This window comes from Temnothorax longispinosus, chromosome 10 (assembly GCF_030848805.1).
Source record: "Temnothorax longispinosus isolate EJ_2023e chromosome 10, Tlon_JGU_v1, whole genome shotgun sequence".
In the NCBI taxonomy this organism is placed as follows: domain Eukaryota; kingdom Metazoa; phylum Arthropoda; class Insecta; order Hymenoptera; family Formicidae; genus Temnothorax; species Temnothorax longispinosus.
The window spans coordinates 218,806-244,450 of NC_092367.1; the positions used below are offsets into that span (position 1 = coordinate 218,806).

The 25,645-nt window shown below is 36.2% G+C and overlaps 1 protein-coding gene across 1 annotated transcript; it reads right to left on the reverse strand.

Annotated features, from left to right (window-relative positions):
* Positions 1 to 574: 574 nt before the first annotated feature.
* On the reverse strand, positions 575 to 25,608 carry Atet (ABC transporter expressed in trachea). The gene is made up of 12 exons (XM_071791880.1): positions 25,087 to 25,608; positions 17,878 to 18,047; positions 9,678 to 9,907; positions 8,651 to 8,768; positions 8,384 to 8,573; positions 8,062 to 8,269; positions 7,822 to 7,998; positions 7,209 to 7,573; positions 5,430 to 5,598; positions 5,251 to 5,351; positions 5,015 to 5,170; positions 575 to 4,820 (listed from the first exon to the last, which is right to left on the reverse strand). Exons 2-12 carry the CDS (start codon positions 18,036 to 18,038, stop codon positions 4,476 to 4,478), a joined length of 2,220 nt encoding a protein of 739 aa, XP_071647981.1. The 5' UTR covers positions 18,039 to 18,047; positions 25,087 to 25,608; the 3' UTR covers positions 575 to 4,475.
* Between the last annotated feature and the right edge of the window lie 37 nt (positions 25,609 to 25,645).

Here is a 25,645-nt window from a genome sequence, read left to right on the forward strand (position 1 = left end):
ACTTGGACCGCGCGAGAACCGCACGCAGATCAAATGTCATCTTGACAATGTTCCAAGAGAAAGAGAGAGAGAGAGAGAGAGAGAGAGAGAGAGAGAGAGAGCGGAACGTGCCAGCTGAAGATGCTAAAAAGTTTTTTAGACTGCACGGACAATGCAGGAAACTATGTTAATTGAGTAATAATATAAGTGATTTTTTTTCTATTTCTGAACAAAGATTACATTTATTTAAAATTACTCAAAGATTTAGTCAAGATTGGTAATCTACTGGCGCCGCTGTTGCGTTTAAAATTAAGAGCGTACGTATCTACATCGTACGTGCGCACGTGATTTTGATGCCGTTCGTCGCCGCGTCGCTCGGTTCGAAGTCTGCAACTCAGCTAATGTCGTAAACATCTGTCGTTAAGACGCGTGACGCTATTGTACAGAGTATTTCTGCGTCACTTACCAAACTTTGTCCGCAGCCGCTTTGGTCAATTCGCGAGGTCGGCACTTCAGCGACGGAAATTTGACGCCGCGGCGAACGCAAACACTTTGATGATCTGGCTTCACGCCGGGCAAGGAAATAACAACTCGCTCATCGATACAATCGTTTATTCATTTGTGCTTTAGTACAAACGTGACGTTCCTCGATAAAATCAAGACACGCAGTACATTAGCGCCGAAATCCGGCGAGGTTCACTCCCCGTTTCTTTTTCATCATCTCAAAAAAGAGATATCTCTTCTACGCTCGTGTCTCTATGTACACACTCGCGTGCGCGCAATCACACAATGCATTCACATTCTTTCCGTCATATAAAATCACGGTAGTGGAAAAAGATTGCGGTATTCGGAATGGAGGTCGTGTAACGTTAAACATTGTACATCAATGTATGTATGTATGCGTTGGTGTGTGTGATGTGTGTTGGTTTATTTTGGTGTATGTTAGTGTGTGTGGGGTGTGTGTGTGTGTGTGTGTACGCGTTCAGACGCATGATAAATGGATTTGAATGGATTCTTACATGCTGCAACCCTTCCCTATACACATTCTGCGCTTCCCTCTTGATTCACGAGTGAGATCCCTCTTGATCTATGGGTTTACAATGAAGAATTCGCGCGCTTTTATACCGATAACGCTCGTGAAGTTTTGAACACAGAGCGCGTGATACGATCAAATACGATCATTATTCCGACCTCTCAAGAGTGCGACTTGCGCGGCGTCATGCGAAGTTGAAGTTTGATCAACAGGAAATAATATCACAATCAAGCATAATCGGAATTAGCTAATTATAAAAAAAGACGATCGATACGCCGGCGTACTGCACGTTCAGATCTCGATTGTGTGGCTGAATATAAATCGGGAGAAATTTTACAGTACACTATATAATATTGCTATATGAGGATAGTGTGCGCGCTTTTTCAGGATAAAACTTTCCAGAGCAGCACATCGAGGTCTGAGTGCGTTAACAATTATCATTTTAACCACGTATCGCACGCGTGCATGTAAAACTGTCATTGGGATATCGATACATTTACAAATGCCACTGTAAACATGAACTTTAATTACAGCAGATCAAACTTCTTTTTATACCTAGTGTCATGTAACATCTGCCTTCCCTTTTGGTTAATATCAAATCATTAGCATTCTACGTAATAACGCAGAAAGCTAATTAATCAATATGTTTTTGACATGATATATGTATAACCCACTCATTTGTCGATTTAGCAAATAATCGGCATAGAGAAATTAAATTTAGTTTCATAATACAATAAGAAAGATACATATAATAATTTACAGCAAATTTGCTAAAATTACTAAAATTGTGCTCCCCATTTTATCGTGATAATTATATACCTTGCTATACCTATACCTCCTTTCCTTTAATAATAAGTACAAATATAATCAATGAAACCTATAAGATATATAATTCTAAAAATATACAAATTTATTTTCCACGGCTTAATGCATACGTCTTCTTCTAATATACACTTAATATCAGAATCACATAACGCGGAAAGCACGCGCACAAATTCTTTAGCAAAAAAGAGACATTTGCTTCCGCATTTTAATGCTGCGAAAATATATTTTGCAATAGCCAGATTTATAAAAATCTCAGTAATATTTCTAGTGATATACATATATTTAACACTGATAATTTCTGAAATAAAATGAAATAAAAATTATCAAATTATAGATGCGTGGATTATAATTGTATAAACAAATTAGTATCTTAAAAATTAATATCTACTATAACGTCACCTAAAAATTGTTCTAAATTCTGTTCTAAATTGTTCTGAAAATGATATTGTTACATGGCAAGAAAGAAAAAATATTGCATAGTCAAAATAAGGCATTAACTTCGATTCAAAGAAATTATTTCAACTATCGCAATATTTCATATATAAGTAAATCTACGTACTTAATTAAGCTCAAATATTATTATCATATTGCCATGCATTTACAGTAATCTATAATAATAAAGTAAATAAATGTATGTGTAAAATAAAATAATATCAAAATATAAATACTGTTTTCCTATCACTTATGCGGATAACGAAATCGTCAATTGGCTAAAAAAAAGTACCATTACCACAATCTAATAGAAGTACACTTGTAATAGAAAATATTGCACGAGAGATTATTAGGTAAAATATACGAAATTATTCCTTTTGTGATAGACTCTATTGCCTTGTCGTTCTACCATTATCGCTATTTACTCATTGATACAAATAAAAAAAAATGAAATACATTCATTGTTATTTACACCTGTAGCTTTGTGCATATTATACAAACAATTACCATAACTAACGTTCGTTAACTCTTAAAAATAAAAGACGTCCTAGATTATCTGAAATCCAATATCTATATTGCATAAATCGTTTTTCTCCCCAAATTTATATTTTTCCTTCGATTTGTCTGTTAGTGCGGCACGGCCGCATCGATTAGTATTAGTAATATTTGCAGCAAATCTCAACTGTGTCCAAAATAAATTGATAATATCTACGATTTTAATCATTGTCGTCTTCGTTAATCGTTGAATAAATAAATCCGAATTAATATACTCAAGCATAGGCCGCGAATCGCATTATTATAAAAAGGAAACGTATTCATTGACGCATCATTTATGTCACCTTTATACAGCTTTATACAATTTTCCCATCGTTTGAAGAGTAATTTTTTTATACTATGATAAGTGTAACAACACTTAGTACTCGCACTTAAAAGCAACGCTCAGGCAGCTAGTGATTGGTCAAGTGTGAGCTTTTTACAATAAACACTTCTCTTCCTCATCTTTTCCCCTCTTATGAATTATTATTAGCTATTAGGTAAATCGACGAAATTACGATATGAAGAAAGAGCGATTATGTGATTATGCGAGACATGTCGCGTTTCTACCGTCTCGTTCATACGAAAACGCCATTTGTGAACGAGCGTTTGCTCTCGGAGTTGGCGAATTTTTGTTCGGGGACACTATTACGATTAAATGTGCGATTCGTTTACCACCGTGATACTCGTCGCGATCGTAATTGAAAACGTGGCCAACTATGTGTAATATGTAAGATGAGAAATAATGAAAGACTTATCTCAACGATCCGCATATGTCCTACCTTGCCTACCTATAGAAACCTCTATTTTCGCGTTTTCGCGCTTAAACGCGCTCGTTGGAGGGACACGGAGTCTCAAATGGGCCTAAGGCTCCTGGCGAGTTCGTAGTAATTGGCTATAAACGCGTTCGCAGTTTCAATTCGATACCAGATAGCCCGACGTATTGCCATATCGCGAATCGGCCTACTGTTGTTAATGCGCGATTGATCGAAGATAGCCTAACTCCTGCCTGGACTATTTGTTTAAATGCCTATCTAAAAGATTATGATTCGTCTTTAATCAGAGATTCGAGTCCTCTTGTCGAGGTATATAACTCCCGGTAGCTACTTTTTACTTACTTGAACTAACCAAGTACGATAGAGTGTCCTCTTTTGCCAACGGCAGAGATCATTCGGTTTGGTATCGCAAACACCGCTACGATCAATTAAGCACCCTTCGAAGCGTTACCGCTACACGATTAAAATAATAAAAAAAAATGTTATATACTTCAATAAAGAGAGAGAAAGAGAGAAACGAAAAATTAAATAAAAATCTCTAACGACTTAAATCGCGTATCAAAGTTCGCAAATATCAAACGATTGTTCGAATCAAAAGATAATTTACTGCATTACCTCAATGTCTCTATTCGAAGCGTATATTCTTTTCGTAGGATACTTCTTTCACACTGCGTTTCTTCGCCACTGGCGTTTGTCATCACGACAAAAACGACGTGTTCTACCCTTCTCAATCTCGAGATCAAAATAATTCTCCCGATCCTCTTCTTCGTCGTTGGTTCTTTACGAATCATACGAAAGTATGATCTTGGATGATATTCAGATCGTGGTTTATGGTGGTCGTAGAGTCATGACGTGATCGATTATTGTCTGTCCTGGACTCCTATTAGTTAGAGTATTTAACGAAGGGATCGCAACTTGAGCTTCAGCACGAAGTAAACGATCACTCTGAGAACGAGCAGGAAGCCGAGCAGGGCGACGACGTCCACCCAGTAGACTGCGTTCTCCATGGCCATCTGTTCGAGGAATTTCGTCGGGCTCTTGAAGTGGCAGTAGTACTCGGAACACTTGAGCTTCGCCCGATTGTAGCCGTACACGGAAATCATGGTGCCCTCAAAGCCGTACCTCACGTAGCTCATGTACGAGAGGAACTTTAGATACTTCGGCATGGCTTTGAAATTAACGAAGAAGCCAGAGAACAGGATGATCGGGACCGATATCACGGGTCCGATGAACACTCCGCTCTGTGGACGATAATATCGACTAAATAACAGAGAACTTTGGAGGAAACAGCTCAGCAAACACCAATTAACACGTAACTTACGTATGTTACTTGGTGTTTGCTAGGAGGAAATCGGTCGTGCACATGTTTTAAGTATATGTAATAAAGAAAGGTTGTTCTTTATGGGTAATACATTTTGCCGATTATCGACATTACCTCCACGCTCATTGCTGCTCCTATCAGCAGACCGAGGGATTGCGCAACCAGCGATGTCAGTATGCATATATTTAGGTACATAAGAAAACGCTCCACCTCCAATGGTTGCGACGTAAGGAAGTAAACGATTATCACATAGGCTATAGAGTACACCATCTGCAATGATTTACCATCGCGTGAGTCGTCTCGATATGTCTAGCTCTAATTGGGCATGGAGGACCGTAATTTGTACTCACTTGGAATGGGATGTCCGCCAGTGTTCTCGCGAGGTAAAAAGCTTTCAATGAGTACCAGTAGTTCAGGTGCTCCCTTACAAACACGGACATTTCCATCGGAACTGCAATAAAAGTGACATAGTGACAATAAAAGCACTGCGAATAATACATTTCGCGACGGCGCAGCGTCAATCACTTACATGTACATATCGTAGGCATCATGGCGGTGAACATAAGAAACATCACCGTGAAGAAGACACATCCAGCATTGCTCATGACCTCCGAGGCCTCGTTCCCGATGTCGTAATAAATTGCGCCGATCAGGAAGCCGACGATTACGTGCGAGATCAATCTTACTCTTGTTAATGTCTACAAAAACAACAAGGCGAAAATCAGATAGGTATCTTAAAGTTGTGTCTATGTCACCAGTATAGGAAGTTTCCATAAAGAAACTTATATCTTCTTTTGCAATAAAAAATTATGTCGCATCTATTCAACGACATAATATACAATTTTTTAGAGTCTGTCCAGACAAACTTTTGCATAGCGCATAAACATAAGCATAAGAAAATTGATTGGTTCACATATACGTGTGCATAAGGAAATAGACCAATCCATTTTCTTATACATATGCTTACGCATCTATGCAAGTATGGATAGATTAATTAGACGCAGTTTTGCAATGCGGAACCAACTCCAAAATCTTACTTTTCCTAGAGTAAATTTCGCGAAATATTAGAAATTCTGTGCTAACGTTATCTCAAATATAATGACCGACCTATAATCGTTTTCAATTACAATTCTATGTGTTATATACGTTTTTAGAAAATCTCCTGTCCTGTCTGTCATTACTTAATTGCAATGCAGAACTAAAAATTACGAAAATGACATTTAGTTCCTTATTGCATAACTGTATCCAATTAGGTTCCAATTAGCTTCTGACGTGGTAATGTCATTTTCCTTAGAAAAGAAGGTAGAAAAGAATATTTCGATTTATGTGTATTACACAGAAAAAAAGTGTCAAATCAAGACTTATATACTCATATCTATATTCAACAATCTATATAATCTTGAAATGAGATTATATTGCGTTAAACGAAGAAAATTTGCTTGAGTAAATTCATTTATATAGTTAAACGAAATTTTATATAGTTCAATCAAGAAAAAAAGTTGAAATAAAAAGTTAAAATTCTTATAAGAAGATTATAGATTGTTGCGTATATATGAGTATAAGTAAGTTTTAACTTGACAGTTCTTTTTGCTTCCTCATAGAGAAAGCTTTGTTTTCGTTAAAAAAAAATTTTTTTTGTTTTTCTGAATGTGTTCAGAATGTTCTAAAACGTCGAAAAATTGCAATTTTAAAAAATGTCTGTATGTATGTATGTGTGTGTGTGTATGTGTGTATGTGTGTGTGTGTGCCAAATTTACCGAAATTTCTATAACTCCAGAACTAATCAACCAAATCTTAACGAATTATATATGAAATAGGGGTAGAAAAAACTGAAGAATATAATAGAATTAATAAAAATTGCTAATAATCAAGGGCTTCTTTTTTTTTAAATTTTGACTTTTTGCTCTGTTGTTCGTTCATGCTCTAACTTCCGTAATTTTTTAGATATCATTTATAATTTTTTAAGATTTAGTTGATTAGACCCAGCTTTATACGCGATCAAAGGTCCATAATTTTGATCGCATATAAAGCTAAGTCTAATCAACCGAATTTAAAAGAATTATATATGAAATAGGGGTAGAAAAGACTGAAAAATATAATAAAATTAGAAATAGATCGATATCTCCAAATTTGCGGAAGTTAAAGCTTCCTCTACGAGGAAGCCAAGTGCAAATTTCTAATTTGCACAATTTTATTAATTACTGTCTGTAAAATAAAATAAAACACTAAATTTACGTTGTCCTACTTCACCGAATATTTTAATTTGACATTGCAAACATTGTTTTCTGTGTATAAGTACCGTGCTTACCATATCTCGTATCTGCGATAGGAATGTCCTCTTGAGCAATATCCAGAATTGCACCCAACCGTTCGTCGGGAAGCCGACTTTCTGCTCTATACTTTCCGCGCTGTCCAGCAACGACGTCGTGCATGAAACCGGCATGTTGATCATCGTCGCGCCAGTCGGTGGCTTCGCGACTCCGTTCGGTATCAAAGCGGCTCCCTCCGGTTTTGTCTGCTCCTGCGGCGACTCCTTGGCGATGTCGTTCGACACGGTCTGCGCCGCGGCGATGGCTCCCTGATGGTGCTGATAGTTGTTGCACTTGCCGTTGTTCACGGCCATCACGAGCTTGTGAACGCATTCGCCGTGCTCCCCGCAGGCAACCTCCATCACTAAAACGATAAAATTTGGTTAACGCACCGCATAAGAAACTTAGACGATGAGTATTAATCTTCGTAAGATGCTCAAAATCTCGAGATTGAAATTATAATCTTATCTTAAAAGTTTATCTGACAAAAGAAATCATAATTTAAAATCTTGTGTATATATATATATATATATATATATATATATATATATAGAAGCAACAATTAAAATTTGGATCGATTAGGATGATGGAAACTCCATCGAGTATACTTGCCGTAATCCGCTGGATTATGGTAACTTGGGCATTCGAGACCCATCGATGACAAGAAGGGCACTAGGCCACCGACATTGCCTTGATATATACACTGGCCTTCGGCAAGTATGTACAGATGATCGAACATCTCGAACAGTCGCGCACTCGGTTGATGGATGGTACATATGATCGTCCTTCCTGTAAGAGATACCAGCACGTATCGGTAACGACTCCTTTATAAACTCCTTTATAAAACTTTACCTCCTCTGCTTAGGGACTTGAGCAAATTTAGACACTGGAAACAAGAAGAGCTGTCCAAGCCGGAAGTAGACTCGTCGAAGAACATAACCGGGGGATTGTTGACGAGCTCCAGCGCTATCGACAGCCTCTTCCTCTGCCCACCGCTGAGACTCTGGGTCTGCGTGTTGCTGGCTTCGCGTAGGCCAAGCGTTTCGATAATCTCCTCAATCTGTCGATTCGATTACAAGGAAAGATTTCAAGCACGAGACTTGCTGAAATAGTCTGACTTATGTCTCTCTCACGAGGAGAGACACGAGAGGAGAGAAATCATGTTTATTCGTACCACTACTTTCTTGGCATCTTGGCTGATGTCCTTCCCCAACTTCAGATTCGCCGAGACGGTCATCGCCTCGTAAACGGTCAAGTGAGGTAGAAGCTGGTCGTCCTGCATGATATAGCAGGACATCTTCCGAAATCTTCTGAGATTTCTGTCCTTTCCATTTATCAGCACCGAGCCGCTCAAGTGCGACGTTCTAGAAGGTATCGGAAAACGATTACAATTCTCGCTCAACCCAAATGCGCCGTTAATTTTCCGCCGAAATGATCTTACTTATAGCCTGCTAGAACGTTCATAAGCGTGCTCTTTCCAGCGCCGGACGGTCCCATAATCGCCGTCAGCTCTCCAGATCTGAATTTTCCGTTTACGCATTTTAGAATGGTTTTGTATCCTGCAATATAAAGCGAAGATAATAAAGAGAAATGGAGGATACGCGAGAAATATGTTCCTCTATAATCTAAAGCATTTTGTCCGCAGTGCGTGATTATATCGCTAGAAAGATTCGTAAATTTTTAAGAAAATTTAAAGGTTTCAGAAATTGAGACTTTCCAAGCGTGTATCACTATTATGTACAGTTATAGAAGAGATACATTAAATATGAGTGGCATTATCCGATTTTGATTAACGTGAAGTGACGAATATATCCAACAAAAATAAATAAATTAGTATTTTATAATATAAAGATCTAAACGCGCTCCAATTCTGGCGATAGCTGATTGCCAACATTCTCGCTACGATCTTGCCAATGACGTTCGCCAGATTATTATATAGAGATACATTCGAATTGAATATCCCTCGGACAGACAAAAACCCCTGGCTGACCTCTTTATCGCTGGTGCAGTTGCACCGCGCGGACGATGCAACTGCACCGAAACGTCTACCTGCATGCCCGTACATTTCTATCGATTTTTTCGGCCAGGTCGTTCACACACGTTGCGATGGGACGAAAAGCCTACCGCATGGTACCCCGCATATTCGATTCGCCACTTCAACCCGATCACTCTAACTTCTTGAATTATCTACGTCTTCGTTCTACAGCGAGGCGTTATTGAATCGATACGCGCGGCGTCGAAAATACACCGTGCCGATACGTTATTCCGAGGCATAAGCAGTTAATTTGATTACAGTAGGCGGCTTCGTTCGTCCCACCTCGGTTTCTTTTTTATTTCATTCTCGCGATGACGATCGCGCGATTAATGATTGATAATGAACTCGACGCGCGCTGCTAGAACGCGAATTAGATTTTCTCCCGGGAACTGGACGTGTGTAATTGCAATTGCCGCTCATCCTCGAGACTCACCTCTCTTTCTGCCCTCGGACACGCTGTAGGCCAGGTTCTTGAACTCCACGTCGACCGGCGGCCTTTTCGGGAGATGCGTCAGTGCTACCGCCGGCCTCTTATTGCTCTGTCCGGGACTGGTGCCACTGTGATTCGGCACCTTCCTGGCCAGAACACCACCGGTGCACACCGTAGCCGCAGCCCCGTTCGACGTGGTGCCGTTGCAACTGCAGTGAAGGTTGTTCTGCGAGCTGCAACAACGATCGAAACGTCCATTCGTTAATTTCGCCCACCGAATGTCTGCATTCGACCGATAACGAGCTTAGCGTAGGGTGCTCTATAAATCGCAGAAATCCGCTGAACTTTTACGTGTCTTAGCGTGACCTTGCCAAACATATATGTTGTACTATGATAACGCCCACGTATTGCTTCTGTCTCCTGCTTGAGAAGCGCGAAACCGCTGCACACGTTAAAAAATAGTTATCTATATGCGATCCTCGCCACGTTGAATGCGGACTACGAATCAACGAAATTTTAGGAGTATGCTCCATAAGACTGTAATTAACTGAAAAATGAGTTCGCCTTATTGTGCACACGATATCGGATGAAGCAACAATTGGATATTAAGCGCACATCCTCTTCAACGTTTCAACGCAATTCGCGTTTATTTTGCGTGTGTGACAAGCAGTGCCAATCCCATTAATTAATCCGTAGCATTGAGTAATGAGACCGATTGTCTTCGAAAACGTAGAGCGTTGTTGAACGTGAGATAGATGCAATATTGCAGAACACGGAATATTTAGTTCATGGTCACTTTCAGCATTCGAAGAACAATGGTGTACGTGATGTCTCCTCCTATCTTATTAAATTTGGGTTTTCCGATTTATACTATAATTTGCAAGTGCATTAAGGAAAAATTTATTACCGCGCAATGTCCAATGAGCATAAAATACGATATCGAATTTATCCAATGGTATTATAATCGCGTGTAATAAATCCAGCACGTAGAAGAAATTCAGTTCATCTCTTCAGAATCGTTTCTCTTATATTCGTGTATCGTATATCGTCACGGTGCATCATTACGTCTCGTAGCTAATAACGATTTTACGTGCACTCTGAGTTTCCTGCTGTAAACGTAAATTTTCTGCAATTTCTGCCGCGGTTATGGCCGCGTGAAAGTTTACTATTTTCTAACGTTAAAGGAAGACAAAAACACGGGATCAGTTATTTTTACTATTTTGCGCTCGGGTAGACATGAATAAGAAACTTTGCTGTATTGAGATGATCGATATAAATATTTCTGTGACTGTCTCTAATCACCATTTGGATGATTCACTATCGTGATTTAATTTTTTGCGAGAATCGCGGATCGATCATACTTATACGGGAAAATTTTTCCTCGCCTTTTTATTATACTCGCCAAAGCAATCAATTTTATTGCGTATATCCGTCTATCGTCCATCGGTGATCGCGCGCGTTGGAAAAACTTTCAATGGAACGCAATAAAAGTGGTAAGTAAAGTTTGACGTTGCGGTAAGTAAATCCCGAAGAAACGAGAGAACGTTGATATTAATTCGCAAAAAAAGACCAAATAATTTGCACTCAACGGACAGCGCCAATGAAAATAGCCACACTTATTCGGCAGTTGGATAATCGGAATGTCTCGTAAAGATTTGAAGTTCAAGTAGAATCAATAAAACTTCATGCATTTATTTTGCCACCCCGACGAATATTACTCACTTTCAAAAGCTTTACTTAGAGTCATGAATAAGCGCATTTCAAAATCATTGACTTAGATATTGAACGAAGACATCACAGAACGCATAAATTTAAAAGAGCACAATGCTATTATTATCTTTTATCGTGTAAAATAAATTACTTTTAAATTTAGCTTAATTTATTTTTAAATTATCTAGCTTTACAATATATGATATTAATGGTAAAATTGTTAGTTTATTTTAATTTGTTACTTTAATAAATTGCAGAGAGAAGTATGCGCAGATTTTTTACAAATTTAATAAATTTAATGGAGAATTTTTCAAGGCACGTATTTTTGTATTTTTGACCGCGTGGCAAATGAGTCAGTCGAATAGACAGCGTGATCAAAATGCGAATGCGTAATTTTCGATACTTTCGCTGACGATAATATCAGGTAATAGAAATATTGCGTGCGAAACTTCAACTCGATTCTATACGCCTGTCTGCATTTGTATAGCCAAGTCTTACAAAACCTTGCTCTCTGCAAACTTTCGTCTTATAAGTTCTCCTTGTTGTCTATCGATTTTTCATATGTATGATATTAAAACGTAATAACACTATAAAAATTTAAAATACCAAGTACCAACTTCCTATTTTTCCGTAATATTAAAGAATCTATCTTGCAATATAGCACTGAATTACGTTCAACTACTTAAGAAAGAAGTACTTTATATTCCGTACTTAGTAAAAAATTTTGTGTTAAATTTAACACATTTTACATGTCCTAATTTATCCATTCTAATTTTTATGTTAATCTAATAAAAGGGAAATATGTAAATAAATAACAGTAATGTGTAAAAAATTAGCACAAAATTGTAACACATAGACGCTATCTGAAAGCAAAGTTTACATTAACATATTTATAATGTTAAATTTAATTTAAAAAAAAAATTGAATGTTATTCCTTTTCCTCTTTTTCTTGCAAAAAAAACAGAAGACAGCGATATCTCTTTATTATATAGAGATGTGCATTATTTGAAATAGATGTATTTGAAATGGAAATACAAAATGTAAAATGTCTATTTTGTATTTTGCATTTAAAAAATACCACATTTTTCTCAAAAACTATTTTATATTTCCATTTAAATGGTTTTTATTAGGTACCCATTTTCTATTTTAAATGCATTTTTCTTGAAAACTAAAAAATAATCGTGATATCAATAACACCGTTTAACAAAAAACGGCACACGAACAAGAATACAATCATTTCCCGTATTTTTTTAACGCTGAATACGGTCCCGTTTATTAAATCGTGCGTTCGCGTAAAAGAGTCACGGTGCGGTCTCGCTTCGCGTATACTTGGCGCGAGACACTACCGTGTCTCTTGATTGCTCTATCACGTCACAATTTTAAGAAATTTGCAGTTAAAATTGCAAAAGGAGACTATTTTAATGTATTTTGTCACATTATAACTACAATAGTATGTGACGTGTTGGAGAAGTTGTAATTAAATTTTTACAATTTAAATTTATATTAAAAGAAATAAGAATTTAAGTCAAGTATAAGAAATAATAGTATAAGAAATATAAATAACAAACAATAATAATAAGTAAAACAGAACCGTTGATATACAATTAAAATTAGAGAGAAAAATGCCATTTACGATCTGGACTGGACAAATAATAAAAAATAAAAATTTAAATATAAATAAATATATAAAAACACATATTAAAAAAAACATTTTTATTTTAAAAACCATTTTAAAAATGCCTATTTTCCATTTCCTATTTTAGTTGTCTAATTGTAAAAGCATTTTGTATTTTGCATTTTTAAATGAAAAGATTTCAACTAAGTATTTTGCATTTTTTATTTCAAATGAGTTTGGAGTTTGGACACTCATTTTGCACATCTATATATATAAAGGAAGATGTCGATTTAATAAATGGAGACTCTTATAGAGAGGGAAGTAACACAATTTAGGTGCTCATATCAATACTTATAAAATATGTCACCAAGAAATCGTACATTTACATATAAATTATGTTATTTTTACGTTGACTATTAACTTAACGCAGAAAAGTCAAAATAACACAATGGCAATATGTTACATTATCACCAGTGTATGTTAAAAATTTACCATGAAAATTTCTACACAGATAGAAATCCTTTCAAATACAAAAGGTTTTTTACCGTATAAATTCATAAATTGCTCATACAAAAAAATAAAGAAGACAAAAATATTATGTATATTTTTTTTTAGGATTTATTTTGGGGGGGAGAGAGATATTGCTTCGGACTAGTTTATATCTTCATCGTACGAAATATGATGAAACGCAGTAACATGGAGATGTACCTTTTTACTCGCTCGGCTCGACTGACTCTCAGGAATCATCGAGAGAGTCGCACAAAGGAAAGGCGTCTTTGTCCGGTGCGTTACGGGTGCACTCGACGATGAGTCAGAGAGTCGTGAATACCGACTGTATCTCGCGACACACACACACCGATGTTTACTTTCAAGAAATTGCAATTGAAATTACGAGTGAGAGCACTGAGAGCTTAAACTACACACGTATATGCAAGTATGAGTTCGCGCATTTCTCGGTCTCGGAAAATGCTCAAGTTCGAGAAATGCTTAATCGAACCTCCCGCGAGGTCAAAAACCTTGACTGTGATCGTCAATACGAGCCTTGAAATTAGAATCAATTGTCATGCTAATAAGCAATTCTTCGATAATCCATCAATACAGAATATCCTTGAATATTTCGGAACTATATCGCTGTTCTTTCTACCTATGAATTTTAGTTTGACTTTAAGAAAAATTGATTTATCATTGAGTTTTCCTATCGTTTGAGATAATAAACGAGATAAAAAGCTAGCGTGATTAATTAGTTGTGCATTACTATGTTTAATTATTATTTTCGTCTCAATTATTCTTGCACGCGAAAAAGATTTTTATCGCAGGGGATTTTCATTCCGACTGTCATTAGCTTTGACAATAACAAGTTTACTTGCATGATACGCAATTTAGGAATAAGTTACCTATAGACAGAATAAGTTACGTCATTTTATAATGGAGCTCTGTATTTTAGCATGCAAATTGAACGTTATTTTTAGCGGTTATAGATTAAATTTGGTCGAAAACCAAGTTTAAGGACAAGCCTTGAGAAAAGCACGATCGAAGCTAAAGCCTTGAAATCCCTTTTAGACCTCAGTATTTAAGGGAAAAGGTTGCGTGTAATCCAAGGGTTGTACTCTTCCCCTCCCTCATTCACAGTCTTCATGACGCACGGCCAAATTCTGACTTATGTACATCGGAATAAATCTATTCTTGATAGCTTGATCTTCGAGATTATGATACAAAGGTTAATTTACAACGAACTAAACTAATCTTCATATGATTATTAGATTCATTAGTTACAATTCGCTGCATCTTGAAGCAACTTAGTATAGCACTATTATATAAAATAAAAAATTAATTTTACGTTTATCACATATGACAGATTTAACATAATTAATTGAGGAAAAAATCAATTTGATGTTAAATAATAGTTTATGCTAATTCTAGAACTGTTTGATTAATTAAACATTATAAGAGCTTAGTGGTCGTGAGTGCGGATGGACGATGTTAATTTATATACAAATACATATAAATGTGTATTGTCTGATACAAACAAACAACATTTCTATAAGAAATCATGAAGTAACATTGTATAATGTAAATCGATATCAAAATCGACAATCGTAGTAAGTAATCGTAAGTAAGTGTTATAGAATTCTAAACGGTAAATCATAAGCGGTTTATATTCAACCCGAGGCCGAACAAAGAAACTAGATTCCCTTTTCTTAAGGCTAGAAACGAAGGCTGTCTGATAGAGTTCAAGGTAATCTGGAGACCTTCTTTCTAAGTACTATTCCATACTGTTCCATCTATTGTGTAGGTGAATAATGTAAAAATTCTTCTTTAACACAACACTTTTATTTTTTCTTTACGATTATCAGCTATTAATAATATATTAGTAACAATTTTGATTTATTTATTTAATAATCTCTCTTAATGACATAGCAATTATAAAACATTAAAAACCCTCTATAACCACAAGCAAGATAAATTATATTACAGTAACGCATAATGAGTCCACTTCTGTTCAATCTGTATATAGCGGATTTAGCTGAGGTAATGGAAAAGAGAGAAATAGGAGGAATAGAGGTAGATAAGATTAGATAAGACAAAGATTTTAGTGTTTAATAGGAAAAGAAAAGAAGGCAACTAGGTATGGAAATGGGGTGAAAAATATATAAAAGAGGTACAGACTTTTAAATATTTAGGTTTTACGTTTAACAAGAAGGGTAACTATAAGGATCACATTAGAGAATTGAGGAAAAAAGGTAGGATAGCGTTAGAAAAGTCTGGAGACTAGGAGAAAGATTATGTAGGGAGGATTTCTTAAGGAGGTGGATGATGTTTAAATATTTGGTGCAGAGCGTTATGGCTTATGGGGTAAAAATTTGGGGAAGGAAAGAGAAAGTAGAGTTGGAAAAAATAATGATGGACTATATTCGTTGGATATTTGCTATAGAATTTTGTACACCAAGGTATGTGATATCAACGGAACTATAATAGGTATGGTTAAATTAAAGGTGGGATGGGGCATAAGGGCAAAGAGATATGAAGAAAGAATTTTAGATGGTATGGGAGGAGATATTGTAAGGCACTGTTGGAAGGAAAAGGAAGTTTATGGGGGGGAAGGATATGTATAGTATTGAGAAAAAGATATTACAACAGGAATGGATGGGGAATAGGCATACTGGAGGAACTGAGAAAAGAGGGAGCGAATTTAGAGAATGAAATAATAAGTAGGGAAACGGATAATCAGAGACAATGAGAAGAAAATAAAATCCTAGAGGTAAGGTATAATAAAAGATATAGAGTGTTAGATAAGTTAGATGGAGGTCCGGAATATTTAAAGAAGAATAATTTAAAAAGGGTAAGGATAGGTGATAATGTGAGAGCTTTAATAAAACTGAGATGCGGAAATTTGGAAGAAGCAAACAAATATTGGTTAGAAGAGAATTGTAAAAAATGTATTTTGTGCGGCGATGGCAATGACTGTATGGAACACTATGTAGAGGAATGTCAGAGAGCAAGTGTATGGTTTAAGAATTTAGGTAATAACGGGGCGGAGAAGTGGAAAAGGCTGTGGAGTGATAATCTAGATTTAGATAAGAGTAAGATGTTGCGGAAATTATGGAAGGAGAGGGAAAAGGAATTTAAAAAGAGAAAGGAAATAAATTAAGCCAAAGATAAGGATGTGATAGATTTAAGTTTAAGTAGTTAGGTTAGTTTAAGAGAGCAGTGAGTGTACGCATGGTATGGACGGATGAGTGAGGATAAGATTTAATTGTAAACCAAGTCCCTTCCTGGCTAATTTTTGTAAAGCTGAAGTAAATAAATTCTATTCTATTACAGTAACGCAATCTTTATTATTTCAATTCCATCAGCCATTATTTTTGCTTTCATCAATCAAATTTTTTTGTAGTACCACTACTTGTATGAGTCAAGTAAATATATAATAGCTTTGATATTACCTATATTATAGTGTTTCAAATTTTTATCGTTTACATAAGGAAAGACTTTTATGTAATCAGGTCAAATATATTCCTCATTTTTTTCTCCGTACTTTTGCCTTTACCGTATAATTTCGTAAGAAATTCAATGCATTTTCAGCTATTCATTATTTAACGATTTAACATCTAATCTAGTATACATTCGGCTAAAGTTTAACTCTTACTTCAATGGTGCCAGTTTACTTATAATAAGATGTTTTGATTGGCTGCATGTGTTTCATTTTTCTCATTTATGTATAGAACTTATGTATAGTGTTCATTTTTATGTATAAAACGCATTATGCACACGGCACTTATTTATGATATACAGATTTCTCCATTATAAAAAAAATATATCAATTATAATAAAAACTAAATTATTAACACTAATGTAATACTATATTAAATATTTTTAATGAAATAATTCGTCGAAATTTGCCGTTAAATTATACAAAAAATATACAATATTTCACAAATTTATTTTGAAATAATTCACCTTGATCATTCTCGTGTTTCGTGTTATTAATTAATTTTCCTAACTCGTTACCATTGACTTTTATTTTATTATTAACTGATTTTGATTTTTTACCTTGAAACTGAACATAGCATCGTGTAAAGTTTAAAATCACAATTATGTTTACGTGTACATTTATATATCAATGATTCCATTAATCTTTACGTAACTGACGTTTTTATTGTTCGAATATAATTTTTATTTTTAACGTTACGAGTGATTGTTATGAGTAATCGTAAGCACTAAAACCGATAAATTATTACTATTTTAATTTTTACTTATAGCAGGTTTATTTTCTTTCAATTTATCGTTAACCTAGCGGCCTCAAATTGAAATCCAAACTTCGAATAACGCACAAATAATAATTAAGCGTATAACAATCACAATATAATAATAAAATCTTACCCGTGGACCACATTATTTAGATTTTCCAAATGTAAGGAGGGAGGGGGTGATCTGATCGTCACCTGATGACTCCCACCTGGAATAAATTGCACCTGCTCATCGCCGCTGTACCTGGATGATCCGCCACCGCCCAGGGTGAGATTCTTCAGGTCAGCCATCATCCAATCGTGCTGTAAACACATTTACATGTTAGAATAACTTTTTATTACACCGAGCAACACACAAACTTATTTCTACGCTCGACTTTTATTCCGACAAGACAATGATACTCGAAAGCGTGGACAAGTCCAAGTTGTCAAAGGTACAACCCGTTGAGAGTACTCAGGCAGCGTGCAACACTTGGAATTCCATTATGATATTCTGCGCACTTAAAGTAATGGCTCAGAACTGTCGGGGCATTTTGCAGCGTATAAGAATCGTGTCGCGTCTCCATCAGAAGCAACATTTTCTGTTTCGTCTTTGTCATACGGTTAGCTGAACATGCCGTGACGCACGATATCGTAACTGTAGGTACTGTATATTTCAGTGCTGTATTATCGAAAAATTTTTAAGAAAGACGAAACGGAATAAGATTTCAATAATTTACGACCAGTCGATTGAGAATGGTCTCTAGGAAGCCCATCGATTCGACAATATTAGATACTGTATATATAAATGTTGGAGATAACCAAATGAACATCTCTTATTTCAAGTCGATAAGATTCGTTGCGTGAATCCATGAATTGTTAAAACGTGTGACTCGATAGATTTTCCATTTCGGGCCTGTAGAAGAAAGCAAGAAATTAAAGGCACAAAATAATTTCTATATTGTAAACTTAAACTTAAGTTTAGAGTGTAAAAATTACTTTTTGGAAAAAAGTTTTAACTTACAATTAGACTTATTAAAACATTCTTTTGTATTTGCAGACTTAATACAAACAACTTAATACAAACAACAAAATAATATAAATCATTAATTTTGATACACGTCATTCTCATCATAATTAAAGTAAAATATATATTATATACAACGTATTTCTCGTACTAATCGCAAACGCGCATCTATTAAAATAATGTGCATATTGAGTTTTCTTGCGTATACCAATCCAGAGAGTAACCGGAAAAACACTCGAAAAAATAGAAATTGTGTTTATCCATTGTGTTGCTGCAAAAGTTGCAAAATTATTAAGAAAAAAAATATGTTATCGTGATCCGCGACATATCACAGTCATTTTCGAACAATAATATCGGTAGCTAAGTTCTATATTCTATGTTCTTTATGAATTATCATGCAAATCTGCAGAGAAATATGCATGAGTTCCCCCGGTACCGATACACGCGCGAATCGAACAAACTTTGAATAATCGTCGCTTTCAACCGGAGAGAAGAATATCGCTTGGTTTCACCAAGGAATAATAGTGGTTGTCTTAATATCTGTAATGCGTCTAACATACATACGGCGTGGTAAACGTGTCAGCATTAAAACCTACCAACATACTTTATTCGAATTGTCAGCGGTAGATGTAGAACAAAGAAATCCATTGCGACGCACGAGAAAGTGTTATCGGTATTTGCGTCATTATAACGGCAAACAGAGTTTCCTAATAGGGCTTTACTCTCTTTTCAGGAAATTGGCAGATGCAATCTTACTGTTGATTACTACACAGTGACGTTCTTCTCTCCCGGAAAAAAGATAACTTCCACAATGCGAACTTGAATTTTACTCTTTTTGATAAGAACGGATTATCCGTATCGCGTATAGACGACGTATTATTGCCGGCCGAAAGAAAAACAAAAGAAGGAGTGTTCTTTAGTCGAAGAAACAAATCAAATATCGGAGAGACAAGATACACGGAAATTACTATACACTTCGCACTTTACTAGAACAGTCAACAATCAACCCTGTCAAAATAACTAATTTCAAATTTCTTGTTTTGAATTATAGAAATTATTGAGGTACTTTTGTTGGAATTTATCTTGACTTTTTGAGATAAGAAAATGATTATATGTGCCAATTTATATTTTCCATCAATCACTCTATATTTCGAAGTTCTGTATATGGAATATTTATATGTAGCAAAATAACTCCACTATTCTTTAAATTATTAGAATGCTAGGCTCGTTACATGCAATGCAAAGAGTAATGAGATAACGGACCAATGATACGAGCTAAATAAAAACATATTCTATTAATAAATAGTTTATTTACACAAATATAAAAGAAACGAAATTTAATATATACGTTTCGACTTGACTTAATCTTCTTCAGTACAAGATTGAAAATATAAATTAAAATAACAAATAATCATAACGGAAAATTAAAACGGCGATATTATCATTGATTATATATAACATTGTCGAAATTACCAAAAATAACAAAAAAAAAAGGTGAGAAATGTGAATGTAAGGTCAAGAAATAAGAGGCTACGACAATAGAAAGAAACATGATCTTTTTATAAGTAATAACGTTGTTTAACAATCAAATTATGTTCGAGTTATTATGTCGTAAATTCAATAGTTAAAATAAAATTTGACGTATTCGTCGTTGAGAGGCGAGAATACGCTTGTTCAAAGTGTCCAGAGGAATTATGTCACGTGAAAATTCGAGTCAGATGGTGTAAAATTTGAGTCGATTAAAAAAAGAAAAAGGCTGTATAATCCAAAGTAAGAATGCAAAGACCAATTGCCGAAATCCAAATTAAAGTCTGAAGATATAAACATGATAATTGCACTTTTCTTAACCCTTCGCAGAACAAGTAAGGCATTAAAGACCCGGTCGATATTTCAGTTTTGAATTTTTCGGAGACTTTACGGACTCATTAAAAAAACCTAAACAAGAATCAGGCATATATAAAGGTATAAATAGATTCTTAAAGCCTTCGAAAGTATACTTGAATTTTTTCAGATTTTTATGGCACTATTATACAGCTTGAAAATCTTAACTAGCCTAAAAGACCTACATGTTCGACGGAAGCAGCAAAATTACACGTGTTCTGCGAAGGGTTAATACATTTTTTTTAGAGAAAAAATTAAAGAAAAACTGAAACTTATAGGAATGTGAAGAAGTAATAGAAAAGATGTATGCCCAACCAATTGTCGTTTGCCTCCCATCATCACGAATCTAAGGGTAGGGGAGACCGGGGCAAACTCGACACGATTTTTTCAAAGGCAATTTTCAACAATTAATTAATCAAACAAATTTAATGGTACACATTTAAAGTGTTCCTTCAGGTACAAAAATTGCTTAAGGAAATTTTGCTGTACGTCGCTTAGTTTTGCCCCCAGGAAAGAAAAAGTGACGCGAAGACAAATTTTCAAATTGAAAAATGTCGGGGCACAAACTCGATACTTTGCCTGATCGACACAATTTGATCTGGAACTTATTTTTTATTGTCTGAAACTAAACATACATTACTCATTGTTCATCATGTATTTAGAAAGTACAAAAATTCGGAATTAAGTAAAACAATCATTGGAAATAATTAGAACAAAAATTGTTGAACATTCAATTATTTTCATCTAAACTCATGTTTGAAAAACAATTTATGCAAGTAAATTCGCGATTAGACAGGCGCACACGGCCATATAGCTATATGACAAGCATTATTTATTATTGGGAGCCGATAAAACGGCATGGTGTCGACTTTGCCCCGAACCTCGTTTTTCACTTTTGTCACTCCAAAAACATGAAAATTTTGAAAATATGCAAAAACTATTATCGGATTCGTATAAAGCATCGAATTTCGCGTCAAAATCACTTACCGCGCGATAGATTCAGGCAAGAGTAAAGCTCGATGAAAGAGTATAGAAATTTTCGAGAGAAAAATTACTTTTTACCATCAAAAACGCTTTATGTCGCACTAAAAATTACACCATAACTCAGAATGTCACCAAATTCCGTTCATAATACTGGCACATAAAGACGCATTTACAGTGGAAAGGCAAGTTTCTACGATAGATTTAAATTGGCAAAAAGTGTCGAGTTTGCTCCGGTCTCCCCTACATGTCAAAAAATTGATAGATATAGTTTATTACAATTATAACTAATGAACATAGTAAAGAAAAAAGAAAGAATCTACGATGTTCACACCTGAAATGTTAGAAATTTCGTCAAGGATATCAAAATATGCGCCGTCAAGAAACTCTCAGGCTGGTATTCATAGTCGGTTCTTATATTTAAGACCGTCTTAAGTACAATCTTAAGACGTCATGAACCAATCACAAAGCCGTATTAGCATCTTAAGACATTACTTAAGACAGTCTTGAAATAAGAACCGATTATGAATACCGGCCTTAGTGTTTTTATTAGAATTAATTCCATTGTTTTCATTCTTTGATATGAATTATTTCTGAAATAAGTCTTTTATAACAATTTTTCTTAAAATCAAGAACTTTAATGTTATCGCAGTTGAAAGTACGATGTAGGTTTAGGGTATATTCAGAAACCACCGTGTGTCTTGAAGGGTCTAGTCTAATATTTTTGATGTAACTATTGTTTAATTTCTCGAACGCGAAGTCTTTGTACACGATATTTGCAATGTATGCTTTTTGCACAATGTGTAAAAAGCGAACTTCATTAGAGAAAATTACTTTTCAGTGAAACATAAAGTAGTAGCAAATCTCGTGACGATGCTGCGATAGAATGGGCTATCTTTAATTTATAAAAATCTCTGATCAACGTTGCTTGCAGATGCTATCAGAACAGGTAAATCTCGAAACCTGAAGCCTCTCTAATTTATTCCTTTGATATTCTGAGGAGTTTGACATTTTGTAAGAATCTGAACAAACACGTTTCGGGAGTCATAAGTTGACCTGAACAATAAAAAAAGATTATAATAACATAATATTGAAAATGCCGAACAATCCAAATTTACTTTGTAATCTCAAGATAATGTATTCCTAAGAAAAAAGGGCAAACGCGATTAATTCTTTGTTTAGCGCAACTGATTCAATATTCTAAAATGTTTTAAATTTTAAGCATATTTTTAATAAATTGAGTTTTTCTCGCTTTAAACAAAGAGAAACGTCTCTACATATATGTAAAAAATAATAATAATAATATACAAACGAAATAATTAAAAATATAATAAAATTATTTACTCATTAATTATAAAAATGGAGGAGAGGGAAGGGAGAGGACCGGCTTCGGGTTCGAACATCGATAATCCTAAAGGGGATTAAGTCAGCACTGTGCGTACGTTATGCTATAATTCAGGGTATATCTCTCATTTACACAGCACACAGTATGCACACAGTATATCTTGCTGATGCTGTTTCCGCGTATCTCCCGTGTCAGAATCTCGAAAATCGAAGATCAGTTCGCGGCTATTTTGACCGTTGGAAATCACCGCGGCAGCGAGATCTCTGTTTTTGCAGGGCGTGCACGTGTCAGGAATTACGCCGGTCGCGTGTTTGTGATGCACGATGCGCGCAATTGCATATTGCACACGACGGCAACGGCGTACCCACCGCGCGCCGTTTCCACTGTTTCCGCCGCAACGTTCATCTGTGTCAGCAACCCCCGCAGCTAGGCGCCATTCGAAATGGGATTGTTCGGGTTTTATTATTCCGGGACGACACGTTCCAGAATCGGTCGGTCGGCCGCCAAGCGACCTTCTTTGTTTGAACAGCTAAACGTCCCGATCAGCCTCAGAGCGGCAATAGCCGCTCGATCGTTCCGAGTTTTCGTTAATTAAGCGCTCTGCTCACAACAGAATCAATTCTGCAAGTCTGATAAGGTATCTCGGAACTCGGAACTACCATGGAGTGTGCGGAAAAGCGATTCCCATTTAGTTTTAAATCCAACGCTGAGATAAAGTTCAGTTTGGGATTCCCGACGAGCTGCACTTAACTCATGTAAGATTTATTTTCCCATATTAATCGCGGTAACAATTGCACTAATGAATTTATCCTGGTAGTACTCCGATTCTTTCAATTCGGATATGGTAAAAAAAGCACAATTATTCTATCAATTTATTTAAAGAGTAATACAATTGTGAATATTTATGATCTCTTTCCTATTCGCATGATTAATTAAATTTAATCATTTAACAGGATATACTCAATGTATAGATAAAAAAAGATTGAATAATAAGTCAAAAATTCTTCGTAATATAATTTGATATTTTTCTAAAGTTATATATTCGTGCAGAATATTTTGAGTGGAATCTCTCTCGGGTCTTTTTTTAAATAACTGAAATCTTCTAAATTTTTACTAAAAAATATGTATATGAATATATTGTCTGCCAATGGACAACAATTTTCTGAACGTAAGTACAATCGATCATATTGATATATGCAAATTCTTCTCGTTAAATGCGATGTTATGCACATATATGACACGTGCTCGATGCAATTCGCTTATTGTACTTACATTTGTCCTATATTAATGTTGATTCCAAGGCATTTATTAAATAACCCGGATCTTGATTCTAGTTCTAGATACGTTTGAGTCTGCCTTTATCAGACAGAGGAATCTCTTGTTCCGCCCTACGTGGCATGATAATAATGTTGGAAACTTCATTTAACAAATTATGAAATTATCTCTAAATAGAATTATAAAAGCTATACAGCAAAATCACAATCGTATAACGAACGCAGCTATAAATGCCGTAACGCATCTCTAGTCGAAGATTCTTCCGTATGCTGCAAATAATGCCGTATGATCGTATCGCGGAAATAACAAGCGAAATAACGATGACTGTTTCCGTTGATGTCAATCGTCTCAAAAATAAATTAATATAAATCACAAGAGCCACAGATCTTCTCCCGCGTTCACCAAATCGCCAAAGACGAGAGATGGAGACGTCAATCGCAGGACGAAAAGATCGAATGGAAAGCAGAAGCACTTACGATAGAGACTGAAGAGTAATATGTCGATGACCGTAAAATCGCGTGCGTTACTACGCGATCAGTGCGTTAACATCGTTACGCGGAGCTTGATTTCGCAGCGCGTCACGATACATTCACATCGTCACTTTGCGTATAGCGAGGCTAATTAGTTAATTGAAGGATCGGTGATAAAGCGGAATGACCGCTGCACTTGGGAATAAATTAATTCCTCCTTCTATCCCGTAATTGATTGCCGCATTAGTGGACGAGGGGGCAGATCCGCGGTGTCTATGACGCACAGCTAGCAATAAAGGTGGCTGAAGAACCACCGAAGTAGTTACACGCCCGTCCCATTGCACGCGCGTATCGTTAATCGACAACGTTAAGGAGACAACTCACCCTCGGACAAAAGTGGGTTCAGCTACCGCCGCGACGTTCGAATTCATACCACGGCGACGACGCTCCGCATCTTCGGCCTGATGTCCGAAACACCTTCGGGCGGACCGCGGAAGGACAGAAGTGTCTCTGGGTATACAAAGGGGATCACCACTCTGGTCCTCGCACTCGCTCAGGAATACGCCACGGTACCAAGCCGCGATTCCACCCCACGTATCGAATCTCTCGTGTCGTCTGATTACTGATGCACCGCCACCACTATGTCCGTAACACCGCATTCGTTCGGGGACATACTCCGGATGAACGTTCAAGAGCGATCGATCGCGAACGCTTTGCACTCACACAGCTGATTCTCCGGATGACCGATCGAACCAGGATCGGAGGGTACGCACCGAACGGATCCACAACGCGCACTGCGACTGAACGCAGGGAGAGCGCCGATCTCTCCGCGACTCACCACCGCGATCAGCTGTCGAGCTCTTGTGCACCTCCATACCATCTCCACCGACGACCGAGTGAGCCGAGCTCGTGAGCGGTAGGGTCCAGGGACGGCGGCGACGAT